Consider the following 17593-nt stretch of genomic DNA (forward strand, 5'->3'; position numbering starts at 1 on the left):
ACCCAGGTTCCCAACTCTTCCCACCTCCGAGGCCGCAGCACCTCCTTGCCACCAGGGGGCGTCCTCACCCTAATTCCAAGACCCGCCGGGGCAGGGGGGGCGGTGCTGGGGGCTGAGGCTCCCAGGGGAAGCCGCCTGGAACTGAGAAGGTTGATCTCAGTTCTGTACTCTTAGGCTCTATTGTGGCGGAAACGCACGTTCAGGGTTCTTCCTGCCAAGATCCCGGCTTGTCTGGTCACCAGAACCCTGGGCGAAAGCAGCGGGTGCACCCTCCGCTTGTACCAAACCAGATCACACACCTTTATTATCCTCAAAATGTAACAAACGGGATAAGAAATCCCTCCCTCCCCCCGCCCCTCCCCGCAGTCCAGGGAAGCATTTAAAAAGCCCCGCAGTCAGGCCAGGAGTCCGCCGGTGGGGCCCGGGGCGCCGGGCGCCCTTCTATACGGCTGTAGTCCTCCCGAACAAGGGGATGGAGACCGGCAGACGCCAAGCCCCGTGCTCCAGTGGCTCGCGGCTGCTGAGCTCTGAGTCGGTCCAGCTGGGGAAGACCCGGCGGCCACGGTCGGCCTGCAGGCAGAGGGCTGGGCAGGGCGGCGCGGGCCGAGGGGCGCTGGGCAGGTGCAGCGCGGAGGTGTAGCCCCGGTCCAGGAAGAGCGGCTTGTAGCTGGGAGGCGGCTGCTCCTGTTTTTCCGCGCTGTCGCGGCGGCTCAGGAAGGGCGTGACGATCTTGCGGTAGAGGCCGCGCGTGTCCGTGAGCACCTCGCTGTAGGGCGGCGGCGGCTCAGCCATCAGCACCGCCTCTTCGTAACACGGTGGCTTGGACATGTCCGATTCCGCTGCGGAGTGGGAGGCGGTCGGAGGGGGTGAGGCCGCCGGTTCCCAGCCTCTCGCAGAGGCCCCAGCCCCAACTCCAGCCCCAGCCCGCCGCTGCCCGTGTTCTCCCGGAGGCTGCGGGTGGAAACCCCGCGGGTAAGCAGCGAGCCCTCCAACGCCCGCCCACTCCCGGCCGCCCGGATCGCCCCTTGGCAGAGGTCGGTACTCACCTTGGCGCGGGTAGCTCCAGGGCCGTGGCGGCACCGACAAGTGCGGAGGCGGCGGGTGCGGGAGCGCGTGGTGGTGCGGGTGTGGGTGTGAATGCGGGTGCGCGTGCGGCTGCGCGGGCCCGTGGTGCAGCAGCGGGTGCACGTGCACGTGCGGATGCGAGTGCGCGTGCGCCGGCGCCTCCAGGCGACTGCGGTGCGGCGGCGGCTGCGGCGGCGCCAGGCCCGGGGGGCTCCCGGCCAGACTGCCCTCGAGTTCGAGGGGCTCCAGCTCTAGGGCGCGCAGGTTCTGCTCGCGCAGTCGCTCCTCCTGGCGCCGTTTGAGGCGGCGGCGCAGGAAGCTGCAGAAGCAGCAGAGCAGGACGATGAGACCCCAGATGAGCCAAAAGCCGGCGAAGCACGTGAGGAACGTGTAGGTGCCCTGGGACATCACCATGGCGGCGGCACGGGCGGCGGGTCCTCAGCCGCTTCACTGGACACTGGGCTCCTCTGCGTGGCCTCGGGCCCGCGCCACACTCTCAGGTGCCGCCAGCGTCACTCGGGGACCTGCGGCCGGGGGCTGCCCGTGGCAGGTCTCAAGTCGTGCGCGCGCCGGCAGGGGACAGCAGCGGCGCCCGCTCCTTCCCATGGCGCCGGCGGGCGCGCGGGCGTGCCTCACCCGGGGCCGCGCGGGACCTGTGGGGCAGACACGGGGCGCAGTGAAGGCGCGCCGCGGCCCCCAACGACTTCCCGGCCCCCGCCCGCGCCCTGCGCAGTCCGGGGAAAGCCTTCTCCGTGGGAGCCCCGCGCTCCCCGGGAGGCCGATGACGTCACCGAGGACGGTGACGTCACGCCTCAAGGCTTCCCCGGTAGGGTTTCCCCGATCTGAGCCCCGGCCGCCGCCGCGGAGCCCGGGCGCCGAGGGGAGCCGAGACGGGCCAGCAGGGGGCGCGCGAAGGCCGGACTCCAGCTCGGATGAGAGATTCGCCATCCACAGTCCCTGGGCCAAAGGTACCCCAGCTGCGAAAGGGTTTCAGGAGCCTGTGCGCACCAGGTCCCTGAAGAGGCGTCTCGGCGCAGTTGCTGTGTGGCGGGGAAAGGGTGGTACATCTGGAGCCCCACAGACAGCCACCCGGCGCCCTGTACAGACGCCTGGTAGCCCCTGGCTGCCCAAAGCCCGGAACAACTGGCCCTGCACCGCGCCCTCCAGGTCTCCACCGCTCCCGTCCCCGTAGTAGGGCTCAGGCGGGTGGCTCCGACTGGTAATGCGTGCCAGTACTGCGTGCCACCGGCCCTGCCTTTGCGCCTAGCGCGCTGCGCCGGGCGTGGGCCAGTCAGTCTCTCTCTTCCTTTCCTCCAGGCGCCCTGCCTGCTCCAGCTCCGCTTCCCCGCCTCCTACCCTTGCACAGCCCCACTTGGCTCTGCCTCTGTCTCCAGGCCGCCGTCTCCCTCTCCCTCTCGCGGAGGGGAGGAAAAGTAGATGAGGGTCGGAAGCTAGTCTGTCGTACCCACCTGGTCCTGCACTCACGCCAGATGGGCATCTCTAGTTCCGCTTCCTCCTCTCCACAAACGCGGGTGAGAGGGGGAACCTTGCACCCTAAGAGGTAGAAAGGAGCCCTGACTCTGAGTGAAGGGTGGCAGGTGACTGCTCACCGCCCCCACAGAACAGAACTGAGCCTTTCCTGAATGCCTTATACACAAGGGTTTGAATGAAAGCCTTCGGGTAACTGGAATGATTCCTATTTTACAGATGAGGAGTTGGGGAAAACTGGCTGTGGAGATGGCAGGTGGTGGAAGCATAATTTGAACCCAGGCCTGGCCACAAAACCCTAGCCTGGGTGGGGTGGGGGGTAGTGCTGCCTGGGCTACTTTGTGGGCCTCTTCCAGGAGCCCCACGGACCCTCCTACCCTCAGCACGCCCAAGGCACACACACACTCTGCTTTGAGAGCCACAGGGAGCCTGAGCCCCAAGCTGGGGGGAAGCCAGGCCATGGGCCACCCCACACTTCTCCCCAGATGGCCCCTGACTCCATGGCTGCCTTCAGCCACGTGCCACTTGGTGCCCGTGCCGGTCCCCTTCTCCTGGGCCTGCATTCCAGAACAGACAATGGCAGGAACCATAGCTCTGCCCGCCCCCTCGACAACCCTGCCATGAGGCTGCCATGGTGACGCAGCCCAGATAAAAACACGATGCTGCCAGTCACTGGGAGTTAATTACATCTGTTATTCTTTTCCTGAGCCATCAGGAATGCTCTGAGGAAATTGGCACTAACTAGAGGTCCCCCTGGCCTGCCAGGCAGGAACAGCTCCGGGTCAGAAAAGGTAACTCTGGGGCTGGAGGTGATGGGGTTTAGCTGAATTAGAAATACCTTTCAAGGACCACACAGAATCCTCTCAATACCACCTTGTCCGTGCTGGTTGTGCCCATTTGATAGACAGGGAGATAGGCTCAGAGAGGGAAATGACTTGCCCCAGGTCACACAGCTCAGAAGGGGAGGAGCTAGGATTTAGCCTGAGTCTGAATCCAAACTCTGTCAGAACACTCCCTATGTGATAAGCCAGATGTAAGTGGCAGCCATGGGGGCACTGGGCAGACAAGCCAGCTAGCAGCCAAAATGTGCATTCCCATCGCTTCCCACCAGGGCCCTGACATGCCTGATCACCAGCCCAACGCTGCTGTGGAATAGCAGCATGAGAAAGAGCTACAGGATGAAGGGGAGATGTAATGGTAGCTCCAGGTTAGCAAGAGACAAAAGACAGGGTCTGTGCCCTGAGGGCACCCAGCTCAGCAGGTAGGGCATTAGGCCAGACAGGGCAGGCCACACCCAGGACCTGCTGGGTGCCATCATAGCTGCATTTTATAGACTAGGCAACTTTGGGCCAAAGAGCAAGAGGAAGGCACTTGCTTAAGGTCACATAGCTAGCCCCATGGCCCCAACCTGGCTCTGCCCCCAGGCAGAGTGGGTGGGGATTTGACGCTGAACACTATCCCCTTGGCAGTGTCACAGCAGGCCCATGGGACTGGAATCCTGTCTGAAGCCTCCCTCCCAGGTGCTCAGTAGACTCTCACTAACCGACCATAGGTGCTCAATACATAAACATCAGAGGTTCATTCAGACCTTTCCAAATGCTCTACCTGACCAGGCCAGACTTTGCAAAGCCTCCTGAAAAAACCATGCCCCTTACTGCTCCTTTCCTATGTGAGCTCTTGCCCTTGTCTGGGAGCCTTTCAGACTCAGACCCTGCCTGCAGCCTGCTTCTCCCAGTCACTCCCTCCACTGTCCACGCTGTTCCAGACTGGGAGTAAGTAGCACATACCTGCCTCCTCCTACCCACCCAACACATTCAGGTGCTAGGAACGATGCCCTGCAGGCAGACAGACTGGTCTGCCATTTTATCATTTTATTACTCATGTTCTGTTTGTTTCCTGTTTCTCTTTTCCTACTTTCATGAAGGTTACTTGAACATGTTTTAGGGTTCCATCTTGATTTATCTGTAGTGTTTTTGAACCATATCGCTCTGCATGTTTTCTCGGGCCACACACTCACTGGGAGCATGACAAGGGGATGAAAGCAAGACCCTTGCTGAGTTTCTTAACCTCCAAGTTGCTTCAGTTTCCTCATCGGTGAAGATGAAGCTAATCCATGCCAAGGGTGTGGAGGTGCCAACAAACATTAGCTCTGATGATGGTGGCTTCTGAGCTGAGGATGCAGAGATGTGTGTGTCCCCAGGGTGCTCCCTGCCTGAGGGCTGGGCACCACACTCTTTGAAGCAGGCCAGCATTCTTGTCATTTGGCAGATGGGAACACTTGGCTCAAGGAGATTAAATGACACCCAAGGGCACACAGAACCAGGGCCTGGCTGCATTACTGTGGGCACCTCCCACACTGCCCTCTGCACAAAGAACCCTAAACTTCAGCCTTACACGCCAAAGTAGCAAAGATCTGCTACTGGGCCCTTTATCTCAGCAAAGAGCCTAGCATTCCTTCCATCCACCACATCCTCTGCAGGGTGGCATCTGTCCACTTCCTTTGGTCCTCCTGCCACTGCCTTGGCCAGGCCAACATCGTCTCTCCCCTGGCCCCCATCACCATGCTTGCCACTGTGCTGTGCCCCTGCCCAGCCTAGTCACTCTTCATAACACCACGCTGCCTCAGGAGCCAATCTAGCATTTAATATTTAACATGGCTTAGATCCGGGCCTCTCAAACTTAAGCAAGCATCAGAACCACGTGGAGGCTGTTAAAACAGTGCTGGGCTCCATTCCCAGTGCTGGATTCAGTAGGTCTAGGATGGGGTCCGAGTTTGCATTTTTGCCAAATTCCCAGCAGATGCTGGTACTGCAGGGCCAGGGAACACACTCTGAGAACCACTGACATAGGTGCTGGCCTCCTGGATGAGCTCCTGCCAAGGCCTCTTGGGCTCACCTGAGCCACCTCACCCCTCAGGGATGGGAAGCCCAATGATATCAGGATGTTCCAGGGTGGCCAGGGTCCAGCACCATCGGTCTTACCAGCTGGCACCCAGTAAGTAGCTCAAGAACCACCTATGGAAGGAGAGGCTGGAGGGCTTGTTACTTGTTTGGTCTTTTAGCTGTGGGACCGGGAGCACCTTAAGGGCTGGGTCTGTGTCCAATTCATTCCTGGGAAATGTCAGCCATTCACCAAAATGTCACTGAGAGAAAAGCCATCACCCAGCCCTCGCTTGGCAGGGTGGTTTATAAGCAAGTGGAGAACCCAGGCATCTACATGAATCAAAGGAAAAGGCTGTATGGAGCCACACACCAGGGTTCTGGGGGGCAGGGATGGGAAATCCCGGGCAGCAGGGACTCTGGGTCACACCTGGATTTGAGGCTAGAGCTGCTGGTCTTCAAGGGAAGGGACAGGAATGCAGAACAGGGGATGAGGGCTAGGGGGCAGGACAGATTGACAGCCTGTCCTGTGTGCCTTGCACATGCCAGGTCCACTATTGGTCTCTATGCTAGTTATCTAAGGAAAACCCAGGAGGTGGCTACTGTTCTCTCTACAGACAAGGATGTAGGCTCAAGGAGTGGGTCCAGCTCAGGTCTCCATAGCCAGGTGATGTGAAGCTCAGGTGATGACAAAGTTCCTGGTCCCAGCAGGAAGGGCATTTCAGGGAGCCACTGGTAACACCCTTATACCCCTCCCACACCAATACAGAGGAACTGAGGCCAGAGAGGACTTGACAGGACTTGTCTCCACTACCACAGTCAGCCAGGCTTGGAGCTGGCCAAAACGGCCCTCCACCTAGCCCAGGGTACTGAGTGGCACCCTTGCTTGCAGGTAGATGACCCAACCCTGACACCAAGCCAGGAACCCAGGGCTTGGGAAACTACAAATAAGACCACAGAGACTGAGGCCCCGGTGGGCCTGTAGGTGGAGAGCCCTCACTCAGGCCAGTGTCTACTGCACTCAGCTCCGGCCCTCTTCAGGGCAGGGTTTTCAGAGACCAGGTTCCTCCACTGAAACCTCAGCCTGTGGCTCTCTGTGCCTTCATCCCCGCAGCTAGCATAGAAATAATGATCTGACCCTCCAGGGGAGGAGGCCACATGGGCATGATGGTGATACCCTGGTGGGAGGCAGCCTGGGTAACATGCAGAGTGCCGAGGGGTAGCCCTGAGCTCATATTTGGCTTCCATCCTCACTGAGCCATGTGATCCTGTCCTGGCTACTCCCATACCTGAGCTGGAGTTTCTTCAGCAGTAGGACAAGGGTGCCGAGGGGAGAACAGAACTCCCTCTGATGAGGGATCACCCTGCAGCCTCAATAGGCTCAAATACAGAAAGCAGCCCCTGCAGGTGGCCCACCAAAAACTGCTGTCCCTTTCCCACAGGCCAGAGGTCTCAGACACAGGACCCTTAGGTTGGACACAGTTCACAGACATGTTTTAAAAACAATCCATGCTCACAATCCATTTTTAAAAACATTCTGATTAATTGCCAACATTTAAAAATCCAGGAGATTTTATATAAATGTCTAGATTTCTGGTTCATCTTGAAAATTGGACAGTCAGGTCATACCAAGTCCACATTTCACACAGTGACAAAGATTGGAGCTGAGTGGCTCCCTGGCCCGCCTCACTCATTCCACTTCCCCCTGATCCTTGGAAGCATTTGGGTTTCCAATGCCTGGAGCTAGACTGAGCACCCACAGGCAGCAGCACTGCACGGGCCCATCTTTACTAAATTTTCTCTCCCACAGCCAAGACTGCAAGCTGAGCAGGCCACGGAGCCCATGAGCCTAGGGTCAGGTCTTGGGGTTTTCCCAGGGGACTGAGGCAGCCCTTCGCTGCTTGGTCTCACCCAGAGGGAGAAAATGGAGGCAGGGAGGAAGTGAAGAAGGGAGGGAGAAAGCTAGCCCCGTCCTATAATGCATCTGGGGGAGCAAGAATTTGGCTGATTTTGCTGGAAGAAGGAAAAATGTACCAAGACATGAAAGATGGGGAATGTCCTCACTGGAGGAAAGTGAAGGAAGGTTAAGAATGCTCCTCTAGAAGGCTCTACCGTTCTCTTCTGCCAGGGTTACAAGAGAAGTTAGACAGCAGGCAGAGAGGACCTTTGCCCGCAGAGAAGCCTGCACTGTGGACTGAGCTCTGCCACTTACTGCTAGTATGACCTTGGGCAAGTCACTCACCTCCCTGAGCCTCCCTTTAGAGTCTTCATCTCTAAAATGGGGATAATAAACTTACCTTGAGCAACTGTTGTAAAAAAAATTAGGAGATAATGGATGCAGAGCACTCAACACAGCTCTCACAGAGCAGGAAGGGAATGAAAGCTACTGTGAGTCATTCCCCAGGCGCCCTGCCTGCAGGAGACTCAGGCCTGACCTCCAGGGCACCACCCATCTAAGGGCATCTTATACCAAGGCCTCAAATGCCCCAGATGTCAGTCACCTCTAGGAGGCCTCCCCGGATGGGAAACCCAAGGGCTGTTGTGGTCGCTGGGATCCTGGATCTGAAGCCCGCGGTCGGGGCTGGCATCTGCTGAGTCAGGCCTGGGAGAGCTGGCAGGAGGGCCATTTCTGTCTCCAGCATGATGCCTGCTGAGGGGAGGTTGGGAGGGGAGCCAGAGGTCATTTCCTCTGAGTCAGAGGCCACTCTCCTCCCAGAGGAGCTCCCCTGGAGGACCAGGCACCTCCATGTGGCGCGGGCCTCCCTGCCGGCCAACCTGCATGCCACTCAGTACAGTTGGGGCATTGTGCTCAGACAAGAAAGGGGCACTTGTGATCCAGACAATGGGCTGGGTCGATCCCATTTGGCCTGGGCTTCAGCTTCCCTGGGTTAGCAATGTCCTTTCCTCTGCTCTTGCCCACTCTGCTTCCACCCCTCCCTGGAGAATGGTGGCTAGCAACACGGAGCAGAGACTCACCGCGGGCCCATGCCTGGTTTGACAACGTGCCCTGGCCGTAAGGAGGAGGAGGGATGCAAGCTTCGCTCCTCTACCCTGGTAAGAAACGTCGCCCCTGGGGAACCCAGCTCGGCTCAGGCCATGTCCAGGGCCGGCGCGATTAGGGGCCGGCACGATTAGGGGGGTGGTGGCGGCGGTGGGTGGTTGGGGGGTCTATGGGCGAAGACCCCAGCCCCAGCCTCCATGCCTCCTCCTCCCGTGACAAGCCCAGGGGCTGGGCCGCCCCCACGTTTGCAGCCACCCCAGGAGCCCTGCTGCGACGACTGCAGCCACGTGGGAGCCAGCTCGTGCCCACAGCCGTTCGCCCCCACCCCCACCCTCGATGGGCTGTGGAGGCAGGCACACCCAGCCGGGCCAGAGGGACGACATGCCCCCGCTGGCACCCCTCTCTCCCTGCGCCCCCGAGCTGTGGGCCCGCCTAGGGGGAGAGGGTAGGGTGGGGGAGGGGGCGTCGCCACCCCGCAGTCGTGTTGCTGGGGAGCGCAACCCCGTTGCTGTGGCAACCGTTTCCAAGCGAACTGGTGGCGGCTCGCGCCCCGTTCCGGCTCCCTGGCTCACTGGCGCTCTCCCTCCCTCTTGTGTGGACTGGGGGAGGGGCGGCCCGGGCAGGGGTCCGGGGCGGCGACCGGGGCCAGGGCGCAGAGCCGCCCGCGGGGAAGGGCTCAGTCCTGGGACCATCTTCCGCCCGCGCTCCGTGCCCGCCCGGCCCGCAGCCGCCGCGGTACTCACGGGCCCAGGCATCCTCCTCGAGCTCGTTCTCCTGGCTCGGGGCGAGCAGCGCGGGCCCAGCGGACAGAGCCCCGGGCCTGCGGGGTAAGCGGCGGCGGCGGCGGCGGCGGCGGCCCGGGGGAGCAGACAGTGGCAGCGAAAGCGGCTCCGAGCGCTGGGCTGGAGTCGCGGGGCGCGCGCACGGGCGCGTACACGGCCGGTGCTGAGCCCAGCGTGCGCGCGCGCGGCAGCCAGCAGAGGAGCCCCCCACCCCCAGCCACACGCCTCGAGGAGGCTGCCCCCGGAGGGAAGGAGGGGGAGGATGGACACCCACCTGCGGCGCCGAGACCCGACTCTCCAGCCCGCCGGGCTCACACCCGCCAGGGCACCCTCACAGGGGAGGCACACGCCGGCCGACCCGGTCCACACGCCAGGCTGGAGCCCAGGCCACACCGGTCGTGTACGCTGGATGCACAACCAGGAAGCTGAGGTCGAGAACCCCGACGCGTACACAGCTCAGCTCGGAGAGCACACATATGTCCAGGTTCCTGTCACATCCTGACAGGCGCTGCGCACACGCAGTGGGCAGGGGCCCTGAGCAGGCAGGCACCCCAATGTGGCTCCTTACCAACTCATGACCCCTCCTGCTAGGTGCCCAGCAGGCGTACACCACCACATGCCTACTAGCAAGCAGCACGGGGAGGAGGACCTAGTGCCGAATCCATAGCCCTGACCTCCGTGGACATGCCTCCCCCCACCCCACCAGGGAGCAGATGACCCCTAGAGAGGGCCCCACTGTCTACCCCGAGGTCCAAGCTTGCAGAGGCCACTCTGAAGTTGGCTGTCCATCGGCCTCTTAACTGGGCTGTCTCTCGTCCAACTTCTCTACTGCACTTAAGGTGATTTTCCAAAAACCCCTCCACCACCATATTAGCTGGAACATTTGGGGTCGCAAGTGACAGAACCCCCAAACAAATAGGTTTGAGCTCTACCCCGTCTCTACCAAAAATACAAAAAAAAAAAAAAAAAAAAAAAAAAAGCAGCCGGGCTTGGAGGCGCACGCCTGTGGAGAATCGCTTGAACCCAGGAGGCAGAGGTTGCAGTGAGCGACATCACGCCACTGCACTCCAGCCTAAGGGATGGAGTGAGACCCCGTCTCAAAAAGGAAAAAAAAAAAAAAAAAAAAAAAGTCCCAGGGTAGATTCTAGCTTTGGTCACAGTTGCTTCCAAGTGTTCCCGCAGTGGTGTCAGGCACGTATGTGCTTCTATGTTTGCATCACTCTCAGGCAAGCTCTTCCCAAAGGGTGGCGAGGACAACCCCCACAGCCCTAGGCTCATATCCTGCCATCTATCCCTGGAGGAAAGGGAGCCCCAATTCCTTCCCCATCATTTGAGCAAAATACAAGCAAACAACTCCATGAATGATTGTTTTTGGACTCATTTGGGCTGAGTCTCTAGCAGTGAACCAGTCTAAGTGCCTATGTGTTAAGGGAGAGGATATGAATTCCTTATGCAAAGGAAGTGGCCGCCCAGTACCCATTCCCTTTTCTTTGGATACAGGCACCCTGATTTCAACAGGGGAATCACTGCCCCATGGGTGCCATCCTGGTGAGCCTGTGAACCCAAGTGCCCTCCTCCCTCAGTGCACAGCAGGCAGGTATCCAGCCTGGCCACTCAGACTCCTTCTTGAGTTTGCAACTGGGCTCAAAGAGGCAAAACCAAATGGCTCTAGCATCTTGGTTCTGGTGGGTGTGCCCTGATGAGAATGGGGTCCACAACTAAGACCCCGAAGCTCCTCCATATCCTTTGAACACCGTCTAAGTTAGTGGGAGGACCATTCTGTCACTTGCAACATTCCAACCTGGCTCTCTCACTCCAGGTAGCGTGTGGAGTATGTGTATGGAGGGAGTGCAAGCCCAGCCCCATCTAAACCACATGGACACAGACTAGGGGTGCTTTTGTAGATGCTGGAGCAAACATCCCAACACAACCAGCCAAATACCCTTCAGGGAATCCCCCACCTTCCAGATGAGGCCCCATCTATCTGGGCCTTAACCCTATGATCCTTAATCTGGCTTTCTTTTTTTTTTTTTTTTTTGACACAGAGTCTCGCTCTATTGACCAGGCTGGAGTGCAGTGGCACGATATCAGCTCACTGCAAGCTCTGCCTCCCGGGTTCAAGCCATTCTCCTGTCTCAGCCTCCCGAGTAGCTGAGACTACAGCACCCACCACCACGCCTAGATAATTTTTTGTATTTTTTAGTAGAGACGGGGTTTCGCCGTGTTAGCCAGGATGGTCTTGATCTCCTGACCTTGTGATGTGCCTGCCTCAGCCTCCCAAAGTGCTGGGATTAAAGGCGTGAGCCACCGTGCCCGGCCCTTAATCCAAAAGCTGGCTGTCTCTCACTGACCTCAGCTCGTCATTCCTTGCTTCCACCCCTGGCCTCCCATGCTCAGCCACCCTAAACCACTAAAGCCCTCGACCATCCATCTGGCTCCTGTACTTGGGTGCATCTGATCCTGTGTCCTGGAAGGCACCAACTCTAACACCTTCCGGGTCAAGGGGCCTCCTTGTTTGGTGCTGCCCCACCCCCAACCCTGTCAGCTCGAGTCCTCTCTTCCACAGGGCCGATCACACTGGGTCCCGCTGTTCCCTCGTCTGCCTCCCTACCAGACCAAGCTCCAAGCTGCCAGGGGCCTCGTCTCCATCTAGGTCCCAGTTCCCACCATAGAGCTGGGCATGGAGGATAGCTCAGGGAAGCTTCTTGGGAAATGAATTCTGGGAATTCTCTCTGCCAAGGACCAACTGTGCTAAAAGCCTTAAGGTGAGTTTAACCCTAGCCAATAAGTTCCCTGGATGCCTCCCTAGCCCAAGGGGGAGCCTGGCCAGGGCATCCTGATCCAGGTGCAGGCAGAGTGCCTCAGGGTCCTGCATGTCCACCTGGCACCCGCTCACTCTTGCATACCTGCCCAGGGCTGGGCTTTGGTCTGACATGCTAACACCTACCTAAAAATCCCCCACTCCAACCTCAAAACAGCCTGGGGCAGAGGGGCAAACCCACCCCAGGCTCCTTTCTCAGGACACATGGGTAGATCCAGCGTTCCCATCGTTACCTGGCTTCCTCCCCACCCTGCAATGGCCACTTAACCAGTTTGAAGACCTTGAGCAGATCCCCCCTCCCCTTATTTCCCTTAGGTTGATGGGAAGCAGCAGGCACTCCACACGTCATGAGTGGGGCCACAAAACGCCCCTTCTGCCAGGCTGCTGGCTCGGCACCTTCTGGCTGTGCTTAAGCCAGGTGGTTAGTTTGGTACTCAGCACCACTCCACAGCAGGTGAGAGTCCTGCGGTGGCTTTGGGAACTCAAGGGGCTAGCCGGCTGCTTGGGTGGATTCCCACAGCTGCCCAGCAAGGTGATGGGTCTCACACCTATCTTTCCAAACAAGGGAAGGGCCTGTGCAGAGCCAACTTGAAAAGTGGCCAGGCTGGGGCTTGAACCTGGAACTGTCAGCTACAAAGCTCACATGGCTCCTGCAGCACTGGGTGCCCAGTCCAGAGGCCAGGAACAAGCTCGATGGGGGTTACGGGGCATTCCTAGGGAGCTGGGGACACTGGGAGTCTATAGAGCAGCATTGGGGTTGCAAGATCTGAGACAGACTGGTAGGCAATAAGCTGTCAGCCCCAGAGCCCACGCAGGAAGCTCCCCTTGAGTGCCCCCCAGTCCCCCTTCCTCCCAGGTGAATGTCTACTTCGAGGCTCAACCACCATCTTCAGAGAACCCTCCCACACCAGCCACAGCCTATCTGCCAGCATCCCCCACTATCTAGGTTTTTGCCCATAATGTATCAAAGGCAAAACAGAGGGGTGGGTATGATGCACGTGCATCAGCCCAGGGGCCGGTACATGGCTGGCGTCCAGGTAAGGCAGGCCTGGGGCAGACGTTCTTTACACAGCTCCCACCCTACTCGAAGTCCACATTAGGCAGCCAAGCCACCTTAGCCTTGGAGGGGAGGACACCAAAGGGACCTGCCTTCCCAGCAGTCAGAAACAGACCTACACCCCAGTGGGTACCCAAGGCTTCTTTCCTTAGGCCCCATCCCATTTAGGAAGTTGGGGAACACACTGGGTGAGTCCAAAGGCTACCAAAGCCTGGCTGTCTGGAGAGGCTAGCTCAGAGTCAGCCCTGGGGGCTCCTGGGCCTCGGAAGGGCACACCCTGCCTCCCTCCAGGCCCACCCCCAATCCCTTCCCGCTTCCAGCTGGGCCAGGGGAGCAGGAAGACCCCTGGAGCACCGGAAGCAAGAAAGAGGCAGGCAGGGGCGGCTAGCCAGGTTTGTGCTCGGACTCTATTCACACAGAGACACATGGCAGCTTACATTGGACAAAATGAGTAATAAAAATTGGCTTTAAATATGGAAAAAACAAGGCCCTGTAATCCCATGCTACCCTAACACTGAGACCAGGATGGCCATCACAGTCTGGGAAGGGCCAGGACTGGGGCCTGGGGCACAGGCACAGCCTTGCCCTATCCCCTTCACCCACACAGGTACACGCGCGCGCGCGCACACACACCCCACAGGCGCACACAGGAAGGGGCAGATTATTGCTGGGCACGTGTCTATTGTTATGAGGGGAGTCTGGAATGTTTGAGGGTTGACCAAGGATGTCCCACCCCCTCCTAGGGGCTGGGCTCAGGCATTTCTGAAAGAGGTGTCTCCAGGACAGGGCCCAGGATCAGGGACCAGGCCCTGGGAGCTGGAAGGCAGAGGCAAACCTATCTGGGCCGGCCGGGGCAGTGGGCTGACGGGTCTCACAGCCGGCCCAATCTCTGGACACTTTGGCACAGGCCTAGGGGATACAGAGGCCCCAGATCCATCTCTGACAAGCACTGAGAAGGGACAGCTTTGGGCCCCAGAGAGTAGCAGCCTGAGCCCAGGGCAGCGGGGGCAGGCACGAGTCTTACTCAGAGGCCGGGGGTGGACAGCACAGTGCTGAAGGCTCAGGGGTGTGACCACCCTCAGCCATCCAAGCTGGGCCGGAGGAGCCTTGAGTTTGGCAGTGGCTCCTCTGCCAGCTCCCGCTCTCCCAGCCAGGGCTGGCTGCCCCCAGGAGCCAAGGCGGGCGCCAGGTCTGCGGCAGGAATTAAGAATGCTCTGGTCGCTATATACATTCGTACAAATACATAAATACAGAAAGCCCCGAGCTCCACAGAGAAGAGCTGAAGGGACGCACCTTTGTCCCAGGGACGGCCCAGGCCCTGCCAAACTCAGCCAGGCCAGGGGCTGAGGGGCAGAGGACACTGGGGACAGCTCCATCTGTGTTCCCCAGGCCACGACTTGAGTGGACAATGGGGAAGACCACTGTGCAAAACTGTAAACGGCGCTCGGAGTAGCTGCTACCGCCAACTGCCGGTGGGGGCCTCGGACTGGGGGCTAGAGGCGGGTGGGGAGCTCTTCCTCGCTGTCGCTGCAGTTTCCACAGCAATCCTGGAGGGACGGGGAAGACACGGAGGGAGGGAGAAAGGCAGAGCAGGTGCTATTAACCACCAGGGACGTCACATGGGGCCGACCCTGCCAGGGTAGGCCAGGAGCTGCCTGGGGGGCACACTCTGGGGAGGGGCCTCTCCACGAGGAACCTGGAGCAGCAGCTCAGGCCACACGTGGGTGGGCGTCATTGCAGAGGCTGCTGGCAACAGACTGAAGTCAGGGGGCTGGGTAGATCCCAGCCCTCTCCCCTGGGGCTGGCAGAGACAGGGCACGGGGAGACAAGCTAAGCAAAGCTGGCAGCTCGAAGGGGCCAGGGTGCAGGGAATCGAAGCAGTGGGCAGGGGGAGTGGGGCGGGCACCAGACTTCTTTCTCCCACATCTTGCCTCTGCCATGGAAGGGCTGCCCGTGGCTCCCCGAGGCCAGGCAGCAAGGCCAACCCACGGGGAGCCCACACTGCTCACCTCTGGAAAGAGAAAAGAGGCCATGAGCCCAGCCAGGGGCGGGGGACAGGCGGGAATGAGGCCAGAGACCCTGGGCACCGCAACAGGGCTGGAGGATGCCCACTCCCAGTGCATGCGGGCACCGGCTCTGCCTCCCACCCGCCGTCCCCTGGAGCCAGGCTGGGGGCCCAGGTAGGCCGATGCTGGGGCTTACTTGGCGACTGAAGAGTCTCTGCAGCAGTCCCTTTTTAGGGGGTGCAGGTGGCTGGCCCTTCCAGTCCAGGTCTGGGGGAACTGAGCCATCCAGCCCAAAGACATTCAGCTCCTGGAAGCACTCAGTCTCCACCATCTGCTGAGGAGCAGGCAGCTGTGACATATGTCCCCAGGGCAGCCTCCTGGAGCCCACCCCACCAAGCAGGACAGGCCCCCACCTCATTCTGCCAGGGGATGGGCACGCTGCCTGTGGCAAACTTCTGGTAGAAGTCCTGGTCGGTAGGCTCCAGCTCCACGCCCTTGACTGTAGAGAACTGTTCAATGTCCAGAACATCCTTGCAGTAAATGGCCTGGGGCTGGTGGGAGAGAGGCAGTGGTCAGATAGAAAACGCACACAGACACGCACACGTGAAGGCAGCTCAGCCCTGATTCTGACTCGGGTCTTGGCCTGGTGCTGCCCTGACACCAGCAGCTCTCTGATTTGGAGTCAGAAACCAGGTACCCCACGCACTTCCTAAGCGGGGCAGGCCCTTCTCTCCGAAGCCTGGTTTTCCCCTCTGTGAACTGGGTACGTTATTCCTCACTGCTCAGTGGTTGTGAGGCTGTGTAAAGGCCAATGCCAGGCGCCTCCTTCGCCTGCCACATCTTGCCTCTGCCATGGAAGGGCTGCCCGTGGCTCCCCAAGGCCAGGCAGCAAGGCCAACCCACAGGGAGCCCACACTTCTTCCTGGGTATGCAGTTGGGGTGGGGAGTACAGGCTGAATCTCAGCTGGCCGCTCAGCTGAGCACCGCCACGCAGAGCCTGGAGCTGGTGACTCCTTGGCTCCCTGCGATGACCTGGGATTTGCTCCGTCTTCTCTCCCAGCCAATCAGAGGACTGGCAGTCTCCCACCGCTCCACCTCCTCAGACCCACGCTGGGAGCCCATCTCAGCTCCAGGAGGCCACCTTCTTTTTTATCTTAACATGGTTTTCTAAATCCTTCAAATAAGATGTCAATTAAAATATCATCGTCATGTAAAATGGTGCAGCGGCTTCGGAAAACAGTCTGGCAGTTCCCCAAAAAGTTAAACATCATTACCATATGACCTGGTAATTCTACTCCTAGGTATAGACCAAGAGAAATGGCAGCATCTGTCCACAAAAAAACTTGTACATGAATGTTCATAGCAGCAATAACAGCCAAAAAGTGGGAACAATCCTAATGTCTACCAACTGACGAACAGGTAAGTAAAATGTGGTCCATCCATGCAATGGAATATTATTCAGCCTTAAAAAGGAATGAAGCAGTGATCTACGCTACAACATGGATGAACCTTGAAGATATTATGCTAAGTGAAAGAAGCCAGGCACAGAGGATCACATACTGTGTGACTCCATAGCTATGACATGTCCAGAACAGGCAAACAGAGAGAGACAGAGAATAGACTGGTGATTGCCAGGAGCAGCTGGAGGGAAGAATGGAGAATGACTGCTAAGGGTATGGGTTTTTTTTTTTTTTTTTTTGCAAAGTGGGGCAGGTAATGAAAACACTCAAAAATTTATTGTGGTGATGACTGCATAACTAAAAAGCCAATGAATTGCAATTTTTTTTTTTTTTTTAAGACGGAGTTTTGCTCTTGTTGCCCAGCCTGGAGTGCAATGACATGATCTCAGCTCACCGCCACCTCTACCTCCTTGGTTCAAGCGATTCTCCTGCCTCAGCCTCCCAAGTAGGTGAGATTACCGGCACACGCCACCACACCCAGCTAATTTTTGTATTTTTAGTAGAGACGGGGGTTTCACCTTGTTGGCCAGGCTGGTCTCAAACTCCTGACCTCAGGTGATCCATCCACCTTGGCCTCCCAAAGTGCTGGGATTACAGGCATGAGCCACCACACCGAGTCGAATTGTACATTGTAAATGGGTGAAATGCATGGTATATAAATTATATAAATTAAACTCAAAAAAGCTGTTAAAAAAATCATCATCAAGCTTGCTTTTCATCTACTGCTTCTACAAAGTTAAACTCCAGGGCACTGATTTTATCTCCAACTTTGAATGGAAGATCCAGAGGCAGTGTGGTTATTTCAAGGTTAAATGAGATGATGAACACAGGAAACAGAACAGACTGAGTGGTGAGTGGCAGTGCCAGCCTCAGGGGCGAGCTGGCGAAAGTCAGGTTGTCCTAGTTCAAGTGCCTCTGACAGGGCCCACCTTTGCTTTGGAAAACAGTCTGGCAGTTCCCCAAAAGGTTAAACATAGTTACCATATGACCTGGTAATTCTATTTCTAGGTATAGACCAAGAGGAATGGAGGCCA

General features: G+C 58.4%; 2 protein-coding genes across 8 annotated transcripts in view; both read right to left on the minus strand.

Moving 5' to 3' along the window:
• Positions 1-276: 276 nt before the first annotated feature.
• PRR7 (proline rich 7, synaptic) lies at positions 277-9356 on the minus strand. 2 transcript variants are annotated; one of them, XM_030926839.1, is made up of 4 exons: positions 9177-9356; positions 2535-2619; positions 1047-1718; positions 277-839 (listed from the first exon to the last, which is right to left on the minus strand). In XM_030926839.1, exons 3-4 carry the CDS (start codon positions 1477-1479, stop codon positions 442-444), a joined length of 831 nt encoding a protein of 276 aa, XP_030782699.1. In that variant the 5' UTR covers positions 1480-1718; positions 2535-2619; positions 9177-9356; the 3' UTR covers positions 277-441. The 2 variants fall into 2 exon arrangements, with proteins under 2 accessions (XP_030782699.1, XP_030782698.1); XM_030926838.1 differs by lacking the exon at positions 2535-2619 and having other exon boundaries at positions 9177-9337.
• GRK6 (G protein-coupled receptor kinase 6) overlaps positions 1600-17593 on the minus strand; it is a 29048-nt gene continuing 13054 nt past the window's right edge. For 2 of the 6 annotated variants that reach the window (XM_030926836.1, XM_030926837.1), the window contains exons 13-15: positions 15513-15650; positions 15296-15430; positions 13483-14642 (exon numbers count right to left, since the gene is read on the minus strand). In XM_030926836.1, the coding sequence (XP_030782696.1) occupies positions 14550-14642; positions 15296-15430; positions 15513-15650 (366 nt within the window). In that variant the 3' untranslated portion in view covers positions 13483-14549. The other 4 variants (XR_004056258.1, XR_004056257.1, XM_030926834.1 and 1 more) reach the window with 4 other exon arrangements.

This window comes from Rhinopithecus roxellana, chromosome 3 (assembly GCF_007565055.1).
Source record: "Rhinopithecus roxellana isolate Shanxi Qingling chromosome 3, ASM756505v1, whole genome shotgun sequence".
Taxonomy (NCBI): domain Eukaryota; kingdom Metazoa; phylum Chordata; class Mammalia; order Primates; family Cercopithecidae; genus Rhinopithecus; species Rhinopithecus roxellana.